Source organism: Denticeps clupeoides, unplaced genomic scaffold (genome assembly GCF_900700375.1).
Source record: "Denticeps clupeoides unplaced genomic scaffold, fDenClu1.1, whole genome shotgun sequence".
Taxonomy (NCBI): Eukaryota; Metazoa; Chordata; class Actinopteri; order Clupeiformes; family Denticipitidae; genus Denticeps; species Denticeps clupeoides.
Genome location: NW_021629769.1, coordinates 37,804 through 57,144, shown reverse-complemented (window position 1 = coordinate 57,144; position 19,341 = coordinate 37,804). Strand labels below are relative to the sequence as shown.

Here is a 19,341-nt window from a genome sequence, read left to right as displayed (position 1 = left end):
CCACATACACTAATATGAAGAACGGTGCCACTACAACATGGCTGTGGGCAGAGAAGAGATGATCCTCACTGAGGTAAAACTATCAGTAGGTGGCATCCGGGCGTGTCCCAGTCCTGTTGGGACCTGAAGAATGAAGGAAATTTCAGATTATGACTCAGTACCAGGAAATGTAGTTCTACTGGAAAGCTGTCAGGTAACAACACACACACACACACACACACACCCAAACCTGGGTTCAGGTCGGGTCGTGTTTCATCTTGTTTCTTCCTCTCAGACATTCAGATGTTGATTGAGGTTGTTCACCTTCATTCCCACCTTCTTACTCACCAGTTACATTTACAGTATTTACCAGACGTCCTTATCCAGAGCACCTTACAGTCAGCAGTGACAGGGAATCAGTCCCCCTGGAGACACTCTCAGGGACACAATGGTAGGAAGTGGGGTTTAAACCTGGACTTCTGGGTCTTCTGGTTCACAGGTGAGAGTTTAACCTGCTAGGATACAACCGGGTGTGGCTGTGGACTTTTCCCTAAAAACGCCCCATTTCTACTGAACTGCACCCCCATCTCAACCACGGCCTGTACTGAAGTCATGAAATCATAAAATGTCTCTCCCATAACAACCTCTCTAGCAGTACGGACTTGTTGGTCAGGTGGTTTTCAGCCCACAGTCTGTAGTTTATGACCGATTATGAAGTTTCATGTGACATCATATTAACAGTAGAGGAACATTTTAGTACAAACTGGATTTTGACAGAACATGCAACAGACGTGCATTTATTAGATAAAGATCATCCAAACTGGAAGAAACAAAACCTTCAAATCCAGTTTTTCACCATTTTTATCCACAGGCTGACAAAACAAACTACATCACTTGATGGAGAGAAGTTTACTGGTATTACTGTACAAATAAAAAGACCATAACAGAGAACTCGGACGCTGAGGTCTCCTGTGAATCATCCCGGGACACTGGGCACAATGTTAATATTCATATTTTACAGCTCATTATACAACGAAGGGTCCATTACTAGCTCTTAATGATCATGAAAATAACATGATCAACTATATTGATGGATTCAGTTATGAAATTATACCAATTTATTACAAATCCTAAACATTTTAAGAATAACAAAGTTTTTTGTAGTTTCAACAAAGTTCCATTTGTGCTTAAAATGCAAAATACAGAAACAATCATGACATCATAAAATGATTTCCAACCCCTGTCTGGTGTGGAAATGGAGACGGATCTTGATGAAGGCCAAAAAAAATGCGGTTGATGTCAGACTGGCAACTGAAGACGGGCACAAAAAGACACAACAGAATACAAATGTGAACAATTAACCGTGCAAAACTGAACATAAGAACCTGTCCACCACTATAAAGCTCAGACCAGACCAGCTGGACATGAAAACCTTTTCACTTTGAAAACTGGGACAACTCACAGTAGTTCAGTATCAACTACAAACTACCGTTCATCAGTAGTGAAGAAAATGTATTTCATTTTTTTGTCTTTTTAGGACATTTAAGCATCCATCAAGTTCAAAGTTCTAGACAGACCTAGATGGACCTGTAATCCAGTCCAGTGTTGCTGCACTGGCTACACACATTTTACAGAATTCCCTTGGTTCTTCTCTAGATGTTCCTTCTGGCTCTCAGCTCTGCAGGGTTCTTCTATTCGCTCTGATTTGGATTGAGAAGCTGATCTGTCTCTTCTGCTGCTGGTGCAGGGGGGTCTGTCTGTGTTCCTGATCCGTCCACAGGTTGCTGCATCACACAAGAACAGTACAAGCTGATGTGGGAAATGTCCTCTCTACTATTTATAAAGGACGTAGATTTCCTTCTGACATTGGTGGGGACAGAGGCAGTTCTCATGTCCAAATTATTGGTGGGGACACTAATTTCTAGTCTGAAACAGGATATCTAAGCCAAAGAGAACATAAAAATGCTCAGTACATGAATAACGGGTTAAACCAGTCGATTCTGAGGGTGATTACCTGTGGAGAAGAAGGCTGAAGAAGTATCTCTTCACCTGCAGCTGATTCCTGCTTTATGATGATGAAAACAAAGTAAAACACTGTATTTTTATGCTCGAGTAAAGTTTTTCCAGATTAGTCAGTGGTGATTACCTGACGAGGGTTCGATCTGCTGGGAGGATCTGTTACTTGGTCAGACCGCTTTTTAAAAAGTAAAAAAAAAACATTATATTTCTCATTATTTACAGATTTATTAAAATATCTTGATTGATACGAATTTCTCCAGCGTCTTACCCTCCTCCCACATATCTGTCGAAATTTCTTTACCATTAATTTAATTCTGAGGAGAAAATAAAGGAAAGAAAATTGTTTCATCTCTTCCCCTAAACCCTCAATTTTTCACTCACTCACACCTACTGTACGTGTCCAGCAGAGTAAATTAACACGTTTACTTCATCGTCCTAAAGACTGATGGCCACCATCAGGCTCCTCTACATGCCAGTATTCATTACTTTATAATTATAAGTAATTATCTCATGAATTAACACTTACACTTTAAACTCATAATAGTAGAAACCTGTAAAAAAACAGGAAACTAAAATGTAATGAAATCTGAAACAATAATACATAAATACAATAATTTATAAAGTAAATCACAGAACTTACATAAAGAACACCAGACAAAGACAAACACACATTCAGAAGGGAAAACCGCCCATCGCAGATCTTTTATCACACGTTGTCCACTTCCTACACAGAGATGAAAGATCAGAAAATATATTTTAAAAAGTAATTTATCATTTATGCAAATTCTACATAAAAAAATTTCTGGGAAATTTTGGCATTTTTATTAGTTTCCAAAAAATAGAAAATATTTTAGAAATATTTCTGAAGTGAACTTTACTTAAACGTTACATAACTTCTTAAATTTACTGTTATATACAAGGACAGAGAAAGATGAAATTATGCAGCTCAATTTAAACAGTGAGAACACAAATAAGACCAATAAATAAAGAGTGCAATAAAAAGACAGCGAGCTTTAATACAAACTTATCCAGCTAATAAACTGGGGATGGAAAAAAACCCACTAGCAACAATATGCATGTAGCATGTCATGACGTGCCCACAATGTTGCTGGCCGCCTGTGGTTAAACCACCTAGACCAGGGGTCACAGCTCTACTACACGCATATTCCTGCTAGTAAAAACTCAGACTGTGAGTTTATCCCCATTTACAAACTGACATAAATCAACTGGAATGGAGTTGAACTTTTTATGAGGTCATTTTACAGACAGCTTCATCATAGATGTAGTTTTATAATTTAATTTGATAGAAGAGATCCTAAAATAAAGTCTGATTTTAGAATAGAATAAAATAAAATATTTCCTTCACTGCTAATCACTTGCTCTTCATGAACTCCACCGTACTCACGGGTTTTCATGACCAGTTCTGCAACCAGAGTGACGGAGTTCACCACACACAGACCCACAGCTCCAGATATGTACATAATCCATTTTACACTTTCTGAAAAATCATGCAGTATATTTTACACACATGGTCAGGTCAGGCTGGTCCGTAAATACGTAACATCTTATATTCATATGTTCACTACCTGGATATGAGGGTGAGTGGAAAACATTTAAAGTATAACACAGAGAGACGATCAGAAGCAGCACGACCACAGTCATCAGTCCAACATCATCTGCAATCAGAAAAATCAGAATGAAATAAATCAGTAAAAACGTGAAGAACGTCACTGATCACAGCAACATCACAGACTGAACACAGACAGAAGAATAATTTACAATTACTATTCATGAAAGAATGAGAACATCATCAGGATTTTACCTGCGTCCTTTAGATAAAAGTAATACAGAACGATTCCAAAGGTTGTGAGACGAAACAGAATCCAAAGTCGATTAAAGATAATCCAAAATAAAACTGCAAATAAACCAAAATCATAATCAGTATAGAGATCAGTGTTGTGCTATTTGTGCTATTTGTACTGTGCTCTGTACTCACCAGTGAAATGTGTATATGAAGATGGAAACTGCTACTCACCAGGGAAGCTGACGCCACATCTTTTCTCCATGAAATCCAATACAGCATAGAGCAACGGTAATACCATCCCCACTGAAAACACACTTTTAAACACGACTAAAACAGAAAAAGGGATGAATCAGAATTTCACTGTTAGTTTCAGCACCATTATAATGTCATGTCCACATGTCCTCTGGTGGATCTTTTTTAAATCTGGTTTTAGTGCAGAATGGACCTTCATTTGGTTCTTTTCCCACATCAGATGCGGAATAAAAACTCCTGCTGACATGTGACCTGAGCAGGAACTTCACTTCATCACTCCACTGTCAGGGACCCAACCTGCCCTGATTCCTGCCTCTGGACATGGGCAGGGTCAGGAGGAGCAAGACACTTAACCCTGAGTGTCTCCAGGGGGGGACTGTCCCTGTAAGTACTGTAAGTTGGTCTGGATAAGATCGTCGGATAAATGCCGGGGAGCAGTGTGTGGAGACGGTGCTTTACTCAGTGGCACCTCAGTGGCATCTTGATTATTGATTATTATTAAATTATAAAGTGTAGCTGTTATTAAACTGCTCTGTTCACTTTGAATGACTTTTACTTACCTTCATTCCGTCCTCCAGTTTTGAAAATCACCACAAACATGTACATAAAGTCTGTAAAAAATCCTCCTCTTCCTGTAATGACAATTTGAAGTGTGAACTGCTAGTACGACTACAACTATTAGCTGTTATATCTGTATGAAGGGAGTTTATAGTGGCACGAAGGGTCAAATATATTTTAATAGAAAGTATTTTTTTAGTCTTTTTTTAATGTGATGTGTTAACTCCTTTTGTGTAAATGAAGGAAATTCATTCATTTTGGAACTGGTGCCCCAAACATTCCTGATTAGTTCCAGTTTTCACAGTCTCATGAAATCTCAGATCGATATTTCACTTCATGACCCGTGTTGTAAATGTAAGACAGTTTCAGGGATTCTGGGATTTAAAGTATCAATATTTTTTAAATCATATTTTATCATTTATAATATACTGTACCTAGAACACACAAGTGGGATTAATAGAAATACGTACCCCGGAAAAAAACTTTCATGTTCATATTTAATATAAATGCCACCATGATGCCAGTAAAGGTGAGTTCTGTTGTATTTCCTTTGTCTGTCCTCCAAATGTCTCTGAAAATATCTGTGGCAGAAGAAGATACTAAATTACTAATAAAAACAATGACGTGACTTCAAAAGCAATTATTATTAATTATAATTAATACAATTATCATTAATGTCATTTAGTAATTGTAAAATTATCACAGTTTCTGAACATTAAGGAGTTCTTTGAACAATCCCTGACCACCTCTGCCTAAACTGGACCCAGACCCAGACCCGGAACTGGACCTGTCAAGTACAGTGGCTTGTAGTACGTGTTAATTTCTGTGATGTGTTTTTGGTTTTACTGACTGGTGCTCATTAATGGGTCCGGGACTAAATGAACACTAATAATAACCGGCTATGTTCCTATCAGGGACTGGTGTGTTGCATCAGCCTGGTTTTCAATTACTCTGATGGACTAATTGGTGAAGACTGGGTATTGGTCGTGGGTAGGTTGGTATCTCTTATAAATAGGGCCCACCTTAAGTCATGGGGAGGGGGAGAGAGCAGTGACGAGGAACCGGAACCGGAACCGGAACCGGAACCGGAACCGGAACCGGAACCGGAACCGGAACCGGAACTCGTGACATCACCGACAGTGCCGTAGAGGAGGGCGGAGCGGGCAGCGGCGCTACAGCCAGTGACAGACAACGCAAGCTAAGTACCCCTCAAGGGACATCGGAGTTGTAAATTCCGGTTGACGCGTTATTGTCTGCGGACCTGAACCATTCTATCTAGTAGCCCGACTGTGTTTGTGTTACGGCGGGATTGTCGTATAGCGACGGCGAGCGACACCAGAAGGAATTTTGGACAGAGTGGAACAGCGCCTACTCTTGTTACGTTTCCATTCATATGGCCTGGCCGGGAACTGGGCGGAGTTTGTTGCCGGGCATTCCGGAGAGAGATTTGGGCATGTTCGCAGGATTCTGGACTGCACGATTCGGCGCAGCTGCGGAGTGGAACGCTTGGAGACCGACGTGTGCACAATTCCGGTTTGACAATTTGTGTGACCATTGGTTCGCGTGTTTGGGTAGACTAGTTGTTATACTGGTCGGAGGGGGAGCGGACCAGTATTGACTGTTTTTCAGATTGTTTGTTTCTTATTAAATAGGTTTTTTTTTTTTATATAGGTATATGTTTGACTATTTAGGAAAGTTGTGTGTGTGTAGGGGTTAATATAAGAAGCCTGGTATGTTACTATACTGATTTTATTACCCACCCAACCCTCTAAGAATGTGAATTTGTGGTGCTTTACTTGCGGTTTTTAAACGTGTTTGGAGTGATCTCCAATTTTGATGAATTGTGGGTTTGTACATGTGCTCTGAACTTTGTCACAGTTTGCTGTGTGTATCGGGGAGGGTGGCATCAACTCTGCAGTACTAGTGATGTGTAACAGCTCCGGGCAGTTTAAATTGTACTTTGCGTGTTGCCTGTGTCTGGGGTGCACAAACTGGGAGATTCAAGTAACCTTACGGTCACGACAGACCAAGAACCGGACCTGGACCCAGAACATGAACCCAAACCCGAACAAGACCTGGACACAGACCCGGACTCCACCTCCACCTACTACCACTGTGTCCCTGAGCTGGTCCAGGGTGTCATCATCTTGTGTTCCACACTCTCCATGCAGAGCTGCTGCCCTGTTCACCTGTTTTACTTCCTCATTTACTCCATGTTCTTAATAAACTCTTCATGGTTTCTACACCTGCAGCGAGAACCTGATGGGTGTAAGACAGTGGAGGAAGACTCGGTGTTGGAAAATGTATATAAGTTATCATGCTATTAACCTTTACTACCTTTTTGACATATATATCCCACATGTATTAAACTCTATTAATCCTTTTGACATATATATATATATCTCGCATGCATTAAACTATATTAATCTTTTTACTATGCGCACTACATTGAATCATAAGTCTCTTCAGAAACTGGTGGGCTAAAGGCTGTTTGCAGAACAGAATGACCGCGACTTGATAAGAGGAGGCCTGCAGCCGCGGAGAAGCAAGAAAAACAAGAAGACCTTGGCGATGGAGCGTCTACCAAAGAGACAACCCTACATGCAAATTATAAGCTTATTTGGTGTGATCCTGTGATGAATGTACCGCCCTATTATTGAATAAAAAGAGAGGAAGCGGAAGAGACGGCAGAGCTTTTTGGAGGCTGCTGTATTGGTCGTCTCTGATCGCTCTCCTTGCAAGTAAAAGAACTCAACTTCTTCGTGTCATTCTTCTCTGGTTTATAAGTGTTGGAACGGCGTACAACTCTAACATTTTATTGGTCCTTCGAGCCGGATTCCAAGACACCAAAGGACTCCAGCGGACGGGACGGATACCAGGAAATCCTTGGCCAAGGCTGACTCCTTAGTAGGGGTCAGAGACAGACCCCTTTGGGGACTGGGAGGCCGACCCGTCGGTTGGGATCTGGAGGTTGACGGAATCTTACGAGTGAGAGAAGGCACGGGGGTAAGTTGACTTCTGTTTAAAAGAAATGGAATGAATGGTAACAAGAGGTTACAAGAGGTAACAAGAGTAACAAGAGGTTACTTAAAGGAAACAAACCCTGGGTATTCTAGACTCTGGCAGGTAACAAAGACAGTTAAATTCCGTGGGGGGGGCGGACCCCTCCCGTAAAGGGTTAAAATCCGCGGGGAGGACGGACTCCTCTGTCAGTGAAAAGGAACGTTCAATAGTAAAATAAGTGATTTAAAACTCATACAGGTGTATGAGAGTGCGCGCGGGTGTGAGTGTGTGGATGAGTGGGGGTGAAAGTCACTAGACGGACACTCCATACAAAACCTCACAGGGAAGGAAACAGCAACCCCTCGTGGACGCAGAGGCAAGGTATTTCCACCCCAAATGATTTGAGGTAGAAGTGAAATACACCACGAGAGGAATTTTGATACGCTGTCCTGTGAACAAATACCAGTGTTTTAGGATACCCCAGGTACAACACACTGGCCCAAATTTAGGTCAAAATGGGTAAGAGATCCAGTAAACCAGATCCGAAAGAAGAACTAAAAAGGGAAAAGACAAAAGATGAATCCGTTAGATAAATGGATAACAAAATACGGGTTTGATGGACAACTGAGATTAAAACGTCTAATTGAGTTACAGGGAGCCATAAAACATACATGTAAAAATAAGGAGAAGCAAATGAAGCGAGAAGGGGTTGAGGCTTTAACACAGTGGATAAAGATAGCAGGAAAGAGAGAAGAAGGGGAGAGGAAGATAAGACAGGCTAGAGAGAATGCAGCACGTGAGGAGGAAAGGGAGAGAGAGGATCAGGCAGTTAAATTGATGGAAGTGGAGAAAACTATTCTGTTTCTCCGCAAAGAAGATAATGAAGAAACTGGAAGTAGGGGAAGTCAGAGGGAAGGGGTGCGTAGGGCTGACGAGGAAGGAGTAGGGGAGGAGGGGGCAATGGGGGCCGCTGGTGCAGCCACCAGCGCTTCCCTCTGTGCCTGCAGCTCCTCCCCTGTATCTGGATATGGGATATGGCATATCCACGCCATGCACATAGACAAACTGATAAGAACTAAAAGGAAAAGACAAACCTCTAAAAAAATTGACACCTTTTGGGAAAACACATTTTACACATACAGACACATTTTACCATGGAGGCGGAGGCAGAGGGAGACAGGGAGGACGCAGGGGAAGAAGAAGAGGGGGTGTCCAAGGACGAGGGTGGAACACACAGGGCCAATGGAGAGCAGGCTGCTGGTCCTGTGGGAAGGCTGGACACATAGCCAGAGACTGTCTAGCAGGGCCGGGAGATAACACGGCATGACTGGAGGAGAAGAATTAGTAGGGAGTAGTAGGGAGATCAGTAAACGGGGGTACAACAATAGTCACTGCTTCTAAACCAGTTTGGGTGAGAGACCCCAAAGGAACATCATGTAAAACGTGTCCATCCTTTTTATCCCAGAATGCCCTGTTAATTTGCTGGGAAGAGACGGCTTACTTAAATTAGGTTTGGCACTCGTCTCCACTCCGTAACAGGTGTGGAGCTCATGCCCTCTGACGAACTACATGTTACCATGTGGTATAAAAACTCTCCTTGACCTGATCCAATATACGAAAAGAAATTGTCACGACTCACGCCAACAACCATAGTCATTCTTTATGTTTACTCGGACGGGCAAGGTAACGTGGTGGCGGGGGTCGCTTTACCTAGCAATGCTCCGGGTTGGTATCGCACATCTCACTGTATAAAAACAGAGAGAGGAGTTGGAAGTCGTTGGGCACCATAGTTCAAGAAGGTGACAGCGCAACGGATTTGGGCAGACATGTGGGACAAATTAGGGCATAATTTGGAAATGGCTGTATTGGACAATACAGACCAAGACTGGAGTACATCCAGAAACCAGTGACATTTTCTGCTCACTGAAGAAGATGAAGATGAACTAGCACAAATCCCTCAATCATTGTGGTCACAAGGACCGTCTGATGTAGGACTGATAAAAGGAATTTTGCCGGTACAAGTCAGACCCAAAACAGAATATCGGCCTTGCATAAGGCAATATCCGCTTAAACCTGACACCCTAAAAGGCAAAACACCAGTGATACGTGACTTACAGCAAGCAGGGGTTATTATAGAGAGAGATTATTCCCCCTGCAATATACCTATATTTCCGGTGAAAAAGCAAGCTCCCTCGGTGGGATGGAGAATGGTGCAGGATCTGCAGGCAGTAAATGCTGCAGTAGTACAGCGAGCTCCGTGTGTGCCTGACCCACACACATTACTAAATTCCAAATTCTAAAGACCAGATGCGCAAATATTTACTGTGGTCGACATTAGTAATGCCTTTTTCTCCATTCCCATAGACCCAGACAGCCAATTTTGGTTCGCTTTTACATTTAAGGGGAAACGATACACCTATACTAGGCTTCCCCAGGGCTATTGCGAAAGCCCTACTATATATTCCCAAGCCATGCATGCCAGCATGTCCAAATTTCAACCACCGGGGGGAAGTCAGATTCTACTTTACGTTGATGATATATTAGTGGCTTCTCCGAGTCTAGATGCATGTAAAAACGACACTGTGGCCCTCTTAAATCACCTAGCTATAGAGGGGCACAAAGTTAGTAAAAACAAATTGCAATTGTGGAATCCACAAGTCAAATACCTGGGTCACCACCTCAGTGCAGGCGGCAGAACTATTCTAGAAGAACGGAAAACAGCGGTCCTACAGGCGCCAAAACCAATTAATAAAAAACAAATGATGTCATTCTTAGGATTAACTAATTATTGTAGAAGTTGGGTACCAAATTACGCTGAGATTACTTCCCCACTCACGGCTTTAATTTACAATGAAGACCTGAAAATGACATCACCGCTAAATTGGACGTCAGAAGCAGAAAAAGCTTTTGTGATATTAAACAGGCGCTGACCTCCAATTTAGCTCTAGCCTTGCTAAATTATAGTAAACCGTTTATACAAATGGTGGACTGCAAAGACAAATATATGACTTCTGTCCTAGGCCGACAACATGGAGACAAACTGAGACCGATAGCTTATTTTTCATCTAAATTAGATAATGTAGCCCGCGCATTACCACACTGTGTGAGGGCGGTGATAGCGGCGTCCATGGCAGTAGAAGCAAGTGCCGGAATAGTTTTATTCCACCCATTGACCCTTAAGGTCCCACATGCAGTGGCTGCTTTACTACTGCAAACCAATATGATCTTTTTATCACCTGCAAGGCACCTCTCCTGCATGGCCACGTTGCTGTCACAGCCACATCTCACTATCAAACGATGCACCACATTTAACCCAGCCACATTGTTACCTTTACCCGATGACGGAGAATAACACGAACACACAGCTAAATCTAGATTAGATTTAAGTAACCAACCTTGCCTCAGGGTGAGGTAATATTCATCGATGGCTCTTCAAAGAAAAATTATTTGGAAAAAACATAAACGGGCTACGCCATGGTGACAGCAGTGATTAAAGCTGACAACTTACCATCGACTTTTTCAGCGCAAGCAACCAAAATAATTGCTCTAACTGAGGCTTGTAAATTAATGAAAGGGAAAGATGTTACTATATATACTGATAGCCAATATACATTTGCTCAGTACTGGCGGAATAGGGGAATGGTTACATCTACAGGAAAATACAAGTGCAGGACAGGAGTTCTGATGAGACACTCCAGCCTCTGTGTGTGGGTGTGTGCGTCTACACGCATTGGCAGACCTTATCTCTCTGGTATGTGTGTGTGTGTGTGTGTGTGGGGCCTATCTATCTCTCTCTCTCGTTTTGTTTTGGAACTCTTAGCAATAGATTTTACCGTCTGGGCATCAGAACAGCGATTTACAACAGGTCTCCACCTTATTCAGATTTAAAGGGAATATGGGAAATTTTTTGAATTTACATTTTGTGTATTTTGTTTGTTTGTTTTCTTTTCTTTCTGAGAGTTTTAAAATTAAGTTTGTGAAAAGCTGGGGAAAATATATACATTACATCTAAACTGTGCAATTTTAAATGAATATTGTACTGTTGTATGTACACTTTGGGTTATTTTTTTCTGGGTTTTGTGTTGTTTTATTTTATTTAAGAAGGGAGATTTCCCAACGGCTGCACTGTTTGCCTCTGTTACTGTGTCTTTGAATAAGGTCCATCACACCTACACTGACCTACACTGACACTCACGCTGAATACGAAGACATAACACACTGATACGCATCCCTCTGACAAGTGAATTTTTTCTTTTCTCATTGTTGATTCTAGTGCAGCCATGTAAAAGAAGCACAGTGGAAGACTGGAAAAAAAAAAAAAAAGGCTTCACATTTATATTGTACTGTGGATTTTATTTCATTTCATTGTGTTGAATGACCGATGACCGATATGATGCTGTATTGTTTTTTATTTAAATGGTAGCATTGGGATGACTACATTATTCTGGTTATAACTTGCGCTGTGCACTTTTTGTTTCCTTGAACCCAGACCGAGAGCATTTAGAGAATAATTATTATTATTGTTATTCACAGCAATAGGGTTATTGTCTCAGTTTTGGTTTGGATTTCAGTTGCATTTTTGCTGTTACATTTCTGTTTCTGGGTCACATTATTAGTGGAAGATGACAAGGACCTGTCATCCAAACTCCTCACATCCATTACTGTAAAACAGTTGTTGTTATTTATTGCCTTTTGTTCCTACCATTGAGTATTTCTTCCAAGGTTCAGCAAGCCTTTAACTGCCCTCACTCATTATAAATCGATGTCTTCTCAGGTGCTGTGGAACCCTGATGCAGAGCAGGCCCTCTTAGCTTTAAACAGACTCCCCACCCACATTAGGCCTCCAAAATTGTGACCGTATCACCTCTGTTCTCCTTCACTATGTCCTTTAGCTGATTTTTCATGCATTCTTTTTTTATTTATTTTTGGGAGGTGCAAATTTTTGTGTAAAGACGAATCGGGTGCGTAACGGATGTTGGATGTTACTCCTGTAGCAGTCTTGGATTTTCAGCATGACTGAGGATGTGTTTCTACGCGGGTTTTTGATGCAATTTGGATGTTACCTTATCGACAACTGTTAATTTCATTTTTTATTATTTACAATTTTTAAGAAAAAAAAAAAAAAATTGATACATGCTTGATGTGGTAAAAACAACAATTGGCTTCTTTAAGTGGAGCAAGCAGCTAATGTCACTCAACAAGATTGCGTGCTTTGTATGGGGCCATGACCATTATTACAGGTAAAACCAGCGGTTATAACTCCACCAGATTGTCGTTGCAGAAGTTGGGATCAAGTTTGGGATCAGGTTGTTTGATCGATTGCCCACAATCACCACTGGGTTGTGTGTCTTAGTAACCCTTTTATTACCAGTGTCCATATATCCAACAACAATAAGTAACCTATTATTCAAAATAGACAGCCTGGTGCCTGCAGACTGGCACCAGACGAAGCGGTCAACCCCGCCCTGGGAGAAGCTAACAGATCCAACTTACATAGATGCAATTGGGGTTCCCAGGGGGGTGCCTGACGAATATAAAATAGCAAATCAAATAGCAGCGGGATTCGAATCAACCTTGTGTTGGTGGTGTACGATTAATAAGAACGTAGACAGGATCAACTACATCCATTACAATGTTCAGAAATTAGGAAATTGGACACAAGACGGTTTTGAGGCCGTGCATGGGCAATTATCTGCCACTTCCCTAATGGCTTTTCAGAACAGAATAGCGCTTGATATGCTCTTGGCTGAGAAAAATGGGGTTTTGCGCCGTGTTTGGAGAGCAATGCTGCTCGTTCATACCAAACAACACAGCTGCAGGAGGCAGTCTGACATTGGCCATTGACGGCCTGCGCACCCTCAACCGGAAGATGAAGGAGCATTCAGGGGTGGAAACTACGATGTGGGATTCCTGGATGAATGTATTCGGGAAATACAAAGCCCTAGTTCAATCTGTTTTAACATCTATGGCTGTATTTGCAGCAATTCTGACCTTGTGTGGGTGTTGTTGTATTCCTTGTCTGCGCAGTCTTGTGAACCGTCTCATCACTACGGCCTTATCACCCAGGGAGGTTGATCCCACACAGTTATACCCACTCTTGGAAAATAAAGTCCACGATGAGGGCTTTGAGATGTCCATGGAGCCCAGTGACTTACAGTTGAGCCAACTGTTCTGAGAATCTATCTTCGAGAATTGAAGCAACATCCCTTTGAGTGTAAATGTATTGCTCGGTTTATGAACTAATAGTCGAAAATCCTACCGGAAGAGGTTATTAGGGAAGTACTATAGAAAAAAAAAAAAAAAAAAGTTCAATACATGATAAACAGGGGGGGAGTATTGGGGGACATATGCTTGACTCATTATGTTTTAAATGTATTTTTTGTTGTTTTAATTCTGAATTTCCTGAATTTATCAGGCTTTTTTGTTGTTTTAATTCTGTATTTCCTGGATTTATCAGGCTTTTTGTTGTTTTAATTCTGAACTTCCTATATTTATCAGGCAAGGTGCTGTTTGGATAAGGCTGGAAACGACGTTCGGAAATATGGTGACTTATGGTGATAGGATGGTAGAATATGGATCTCTCAGCAGACTTGAATCTGCTGATTCAAAGAAAAAAAAAAAAAAAAAAAAGGAGCAGCGTTTTGAATCGGCAGGGTAGCGTTTATTCTGTCCTCTCCTGAACAGCGACACCACGTTTTTGTTCTCTTGAATGCTTGGTTGGTTGCATTGTGGTTTCGATTCGGTGCGTCATGTGGCCTGTTCTCAGCACCGTACTACAGTCCCTATGTGGTCCAGGACGGCATTATCACTCTGTGTGATACTCACGATGTTTTCCTATTATTATTATTATTGTTGTTATTATTAAGAAAAAAAAAGAAAAAAAAGAAAAAAAAAAAAAAAAAAAAAAAAGATATATGTATATATATCACTATACTCACGATTTTTTCTATTATTATTATTATTGTTGTTATTATTAAGAAAAAAAGAAAAAAAGAAAAAAAAAAGGAATTGGAAGAAGGTTTGATACATGATAAACAGGGGGGAAATGTTGGAAAATGTATATAAGTTATCATGCTATTAACCTTTACTACCTTTTTGACATATATATCCCACATGTATTAAACTCTATTAATCCTTTTGACATATATATATATCTCGCATGCATTAAACTATATTAATCTTTTTAATATGCGCACTACATTGAATCATAAGTCTCTTCAGAAACTGGTGGGCTAAAGGCTGTTTGCAGAACAGAATGACCGCGACTTGATAAGAGGAGGCCTGCAGCCGCGGAGAAGCAAGAAAAACAAGAAGACCTTGGCGATGGAGCGTCTACCAAAGAGACAACCCTACATGCAAATTATAAGCTTATTTGGTGTGATCCTGTGATGAATGTACCGCCCTATTATTGAATAAAAAGAGAGGAAGCGGAAGAGACGGCAGAGCTTTTTGGAGGCTGCTGTATTGGTCGTCTCTGATCGCTCTCCTTGCAAGTAAAAGAACTCAACTTCTTCGTGTCATTCTTCTCTGGTTTATAAGTGTTGGAACGGCGTACAACTCTAACACTCGGTTTGTCTTATTAAATGTCACACTTCATACAACTGCATAATTGTATGTGCCACAGAAAACCAGTCTAATTTGGCAGGTACTGAGTGCTGATTTCTTCTGTCTGTGTAAATGACTGCATGTTCTGTAAAGTTCATCATTTGTTTGGGTCTTCCTGTCTCCTACCTGGTCCTGACTCTGGACAGTGTGAGTGACATTAAATCCCGTTTAGCTTCTGAACCTGGTCAACTCCACCATCACACCTGATCTTATACGTTAAGATTGAACCCATTTTCACAGTAATTGTCATTGTCTGATTTTATATTTACCTATAAAAAGTACGGTTGTAACAATGGAATTTTCAAAGCGGAAGCTGTTTTTGACCAGATTCTGCAGAAATGCTGTAAAAAGCCATCAAGCAGAACACATTCATAAAATCACTTTAAATAATACAAATAATTTAACAGAGACAACCAGTGACTGTAGTATTATTATTATAAAATATAAAAATTATTTTATATTACTGAGTTCAATGTGCTTTACACCCAGAATACAATTTTGTTCTACAAACTGCAGGAGTGAGATGTACGTACCAGGAAGCTGCTCTACATACAGAGCAACAGTGAACAGCAGGAGGAACCGACTGAGAACTAGAGCAGAGCAGGAGACCACCTCAGCTGGAAACCCTGCAGGAGAAGATGGAGGTGAAGAACGGCAGATGGGGTCGTGAAGACAGGATCTGATCAGGATTCGTCCGTTACCTTCAGTCAGGCCCCACAACACAAAGGCAGCGAACAAGAGGACATTCGGACCAAAGACCAACAGGCAGTGAAGATTCAGTTCTTCAGGGTTAGCTGGAGTTCTACCTGAAGAAGAAGGTTCAGAAGCAGGACAAGAACATAAGAACGTGGACACGGTCTCCCAGGTCATTAGGTTAAAAAATAACTAACATGACAACAAAAATCCCAGAACATTTGACACATTTTATTTTCTTTATTTATTCCCTGTTAGACACGTCTTTTCAACATCCGTCCCAGCGTCCTGCTTTTGTCTTCACCAGAACAAAAGTCTGGAATCTTCTCCTCCTTCCTAAATACACACATCTCAGTGTCTTTAATCCTGCACTCGTTTCAATGTGTCCCGCCTGTCCTCAGAAAGACCTCAGCCTTGTCCAGCCTGATTATTATCCTCATGGTTGTCCAGTCTAGACAAGACATGTCCCATGATGAGGACCAACAGAGAAACAGTCTGACAGCTCACTGTGTTTCCTCACTTCACTTTCATTTGTGTAGATAATTGTGGGAAATAAAATGACAGGCAGAGATTCTGACTAACCTCTCATCTTCAGACACATAAAGGATGAAAGACTCAGAGCCAGAAGAGCAGCGATGATGCAGAGCAGCAGGATCAGAACATGGAGCAAGGAGAGACCTGGTGGAGACACGTTCCACACGTTACACACGTTCTACAGCACCAGCTCCAACAATTCTAAACTGATACGACTGCATAATAATTATTCAGTATTACACCACAAAACAAGTTGTTCTGAGTTACAGTGAAAAATCTCATACAGATCTCCTGATGGGGTAATATGGAGGTAAATCATCTTCTCACTCTTCTGGGTTTGGAACTGGACAAGACAACCTTGTCACCACGATCCAAATTGACTGTTAGACCTCCAGACATGTTTTAATGGCTCCACAGACACAACTGCTGAGTAGGAGGCCGTGCAAATGTGTCGATTCCTGCACCGTGCCGCCATGATATTTAATAATCAGCTCTCCAGACTTTAGAAGGTATTAAAAATTCAGGATAATCTTTCATAACCACAGTCTGGTTTCCCACAATGTGCCTTGTTTCAACGTACCCAGATCCTCCAGAAGTACAGTGGTGCTGGCCGACAGGAGACTGGTGTGACCTTCACACATGAAGTCCCCTTTATCTTCAGTCCTGACCTCCTTCAGCCTCAGAGAGAAGTTTCCTTTGTGGATTTCTGCAGGGAAGAACTCAGCTCTGCCTCTATATCTCTCATGTGAAGAATCAGGAAGAACCTCTCCATCTTTGTACTGAAGAACAATGATGTCCTGGTCTGTCTTCCAGACCACCTCCTCAATCTGCTCAGAAGAGTCCACAGAGCAGCTGAGGATCACATCCTCACCCAGACCAGCAGAAACAGCACGAGCTCCTCCACTCACCACCAGACACACTGAGAAGAAAAACTCGTGTTTTAATGGCTGAAATACTAACATGAGAACATCATAAAATGTCAATTTTCAGGTGAAGCTGGAAACAGCTGAGGGAACTTCACTAGGATGACTGACAACGTGTCAGTATGAAAAAAAACATCGTTCAGAAGAACAGATTCTTCTCCCCGACCCTCATCTGGACCATCAGGTGGAAACTGACTGACGGACTAATTACTGGACATTATAATATATTTTAGTCCTGTTATTAAAATGATAATAGGACATTAGCCATAAATCACTTTGATTTGGAATTTTGAGTTATTGCTATTTCTAAAGTGAGAAGATCTACTTTTACTGGCGAAATATCTGTTTCTGCTCACCAACAGAAATGAGAGCCGTGGTGTCTCCAGACTCCTTCTCTGTATGAACTGAACATCTATACGTTCCAGCATCAGCAGGTGTAACGTTGGTGAGGAACAGAGAGAAGTTTCCTCTGCTGAGCTCCTCGGTGAAGAAGTGAGCTCTGTTCCTGAACTCCGGCTCCTCTCCTCGCTCTTCTCCATCCTGGAACAGGAGCACCACAGTCTCTAGATCGGTTCTCTTCCACTCCACCTCCAGCTCCTCCAGAGGTACGGGGGTCCGTACAGAACAGGGCAGCAGCACAGAGTCCCCCAGCTGGACCTGGAGAGGACCTGAGGGACCCTCAACCTGGAGACCTGGGACAGACAAGAGTAGACAAGATGAGATTCGATCTACTAGAAATCTCAGTATTAAGACGGCCATGTAAACTGTAGATACCTTCAGATCCAACCACGACGTATAGGGAGATGAAGACCAGGAGAAGAGACCTCATTTCTGGAGACACCAGACACCCGTCAGATGAACCCTGTAGATCCGTCTTCATCCGTCTTAAAGTCTGTAGATGAAGCAAAACGAACGAAACAAACGAGCGAACATCGTCTGTCGTTACTTTCGGTTTCAGGATCTATAGCGCCGCCCAGCGGTCTTTCATACGAAATATTGTACAAACCGAAAATATTCGACGTAATAAAGTAAATGTAATTTACAACAAACACCTTTACACGTCTTACATGGATTTAATGTATTGACAGGATCTATAACGGCGCCCAGATTCTCCTGATGTGTAAATTTAGCACAAGATTCATTTTGTGAGTCGTGGCTGTGTTGTGTTGTATCATTTGTGGACTAATTCGCTGCTTCTGCGTCCGTGTGGCCCCGGGTTTGAATTGCCGTGTGGGGTTCTGTGGGGTTCTGGATTCTCTGGTTCAGTTGTGGAGCGTTTTTTCCAGCTCTGCCTGATGATCTGCTCTCGTCCAGCATTTCTGACGATCCGGCGAGTGACTCTGATGCGGATGTAAAAATCCGTGAGTGGCTCGATTCAGCGAGACTTGGTCCAGAACACGAATACCGTAACTACGGGCCCGCAAGATGGTGCAGGAGCTTCAGCTTTTGCCAGAAAGTTGGGAAACAGAAAAAAATGTGATAAACAGCAGCACAGCACATGGTGCACACAGTGAAATTTGTCCTCTGCATTTAACCATCACCCTGAGTGAGCAGTGGGCACCATGACAAGTGTCCCCAGTGTGTGGGGACGGTGCTTTGCTCGGTGGCATCTTGGCAGGTCGGGATTCGACCCGGCAACCTTCAGATTACAGGACCGCTTCCTTAACCGCTAGGCCACCACTGGCCCTGGAGCAGGAGGCTGGAATGGAACGTGAGCAGGTACCAGTGTAAGCAGTGTTTTGTGTCCTGTCTCTTTTAGGTTGATGTAACCGAGTAGAAAGAGTCCCTCATTTCATATAGGGATAGGGTAATTAATGAAAAGTAATTTTTTTTGTTCTTATCACTCGTGGTATGAATAGTTAAAGTTATTTGGGTGCCTGTCAAGTTTTGTTTATTTGCTATTGGTCGGGCCACTCCGTACTGTATCGCTATTGCAGGAGAGGGAAAGTCCCGCCCTGATTTGTGCTAGCA

General features: G+C 41.9%; 1 protein-coding gene across 3 annotated transcripts; it reads right to left on the bottom strand.

The window, feature by feature from the left end:
• Positions 1-760: 760 nt before the first annotated feature.
• Positions 761-18,347, bottom strand: LOC114773763 (coxsackievirus and adenovirus receptor-like). 3 transcript variants are annotated; one of them, XM_028965936.1, is made up of 18 exons: positions 18,145-18,347; positions 17,727-18,062; positions 17,028-17,366; positions 16,496-16,591; positions 15,922-16,026; positions 15,754-15,846; positions 15,490-15,561; positions 5,083-5,193; positions 4,034-4,686; positions 3,821-3,913; positions 3,585-3,674; positions 3,404-3,496; positions 2,639-2,722; positions 2,525-2,549; positions 2,267-2,312; positions 2,126-2,173; positions 1,994-2,044; positions 761-1,763 (listed from the first exon to the last, which is right to left on the bottom strand). In XM_028965936.1, exons 1-9 carry the CDS (start codon positions 18,248-18,250, stop codon positions 4,607-4,609), a joined length of 1,338 nt encoding a protein of 445 aa, XP_028821769.1. In that variant the 5' UTR covers positions 18,251-18,347; the 3' UTR covers positions 761-1,763; positions 1,994-2,044; positions 2,126-2,173; positions 2,267-2,312; positions 2,525-2,549; positions 2,639-2,722; positions 3,404-3,496; positions 3,585-3,674; positions 3,821-3,913; positions 4,034-4,606. The 3 variants fall into 3 exon arrangements, with proteins under 3 accessions (XP_028821769.1, XP_028821770.1, XP_028821771.1); XM_028965937.1 differs by having other exon boundaries at positions 1,994-2,041; XM_028965938.1 differs by lacking the exon at positions 15,490-15,561.
• Between the last annotated feature and the right edge of the window lie 994 nt (positions 18,348-19,341).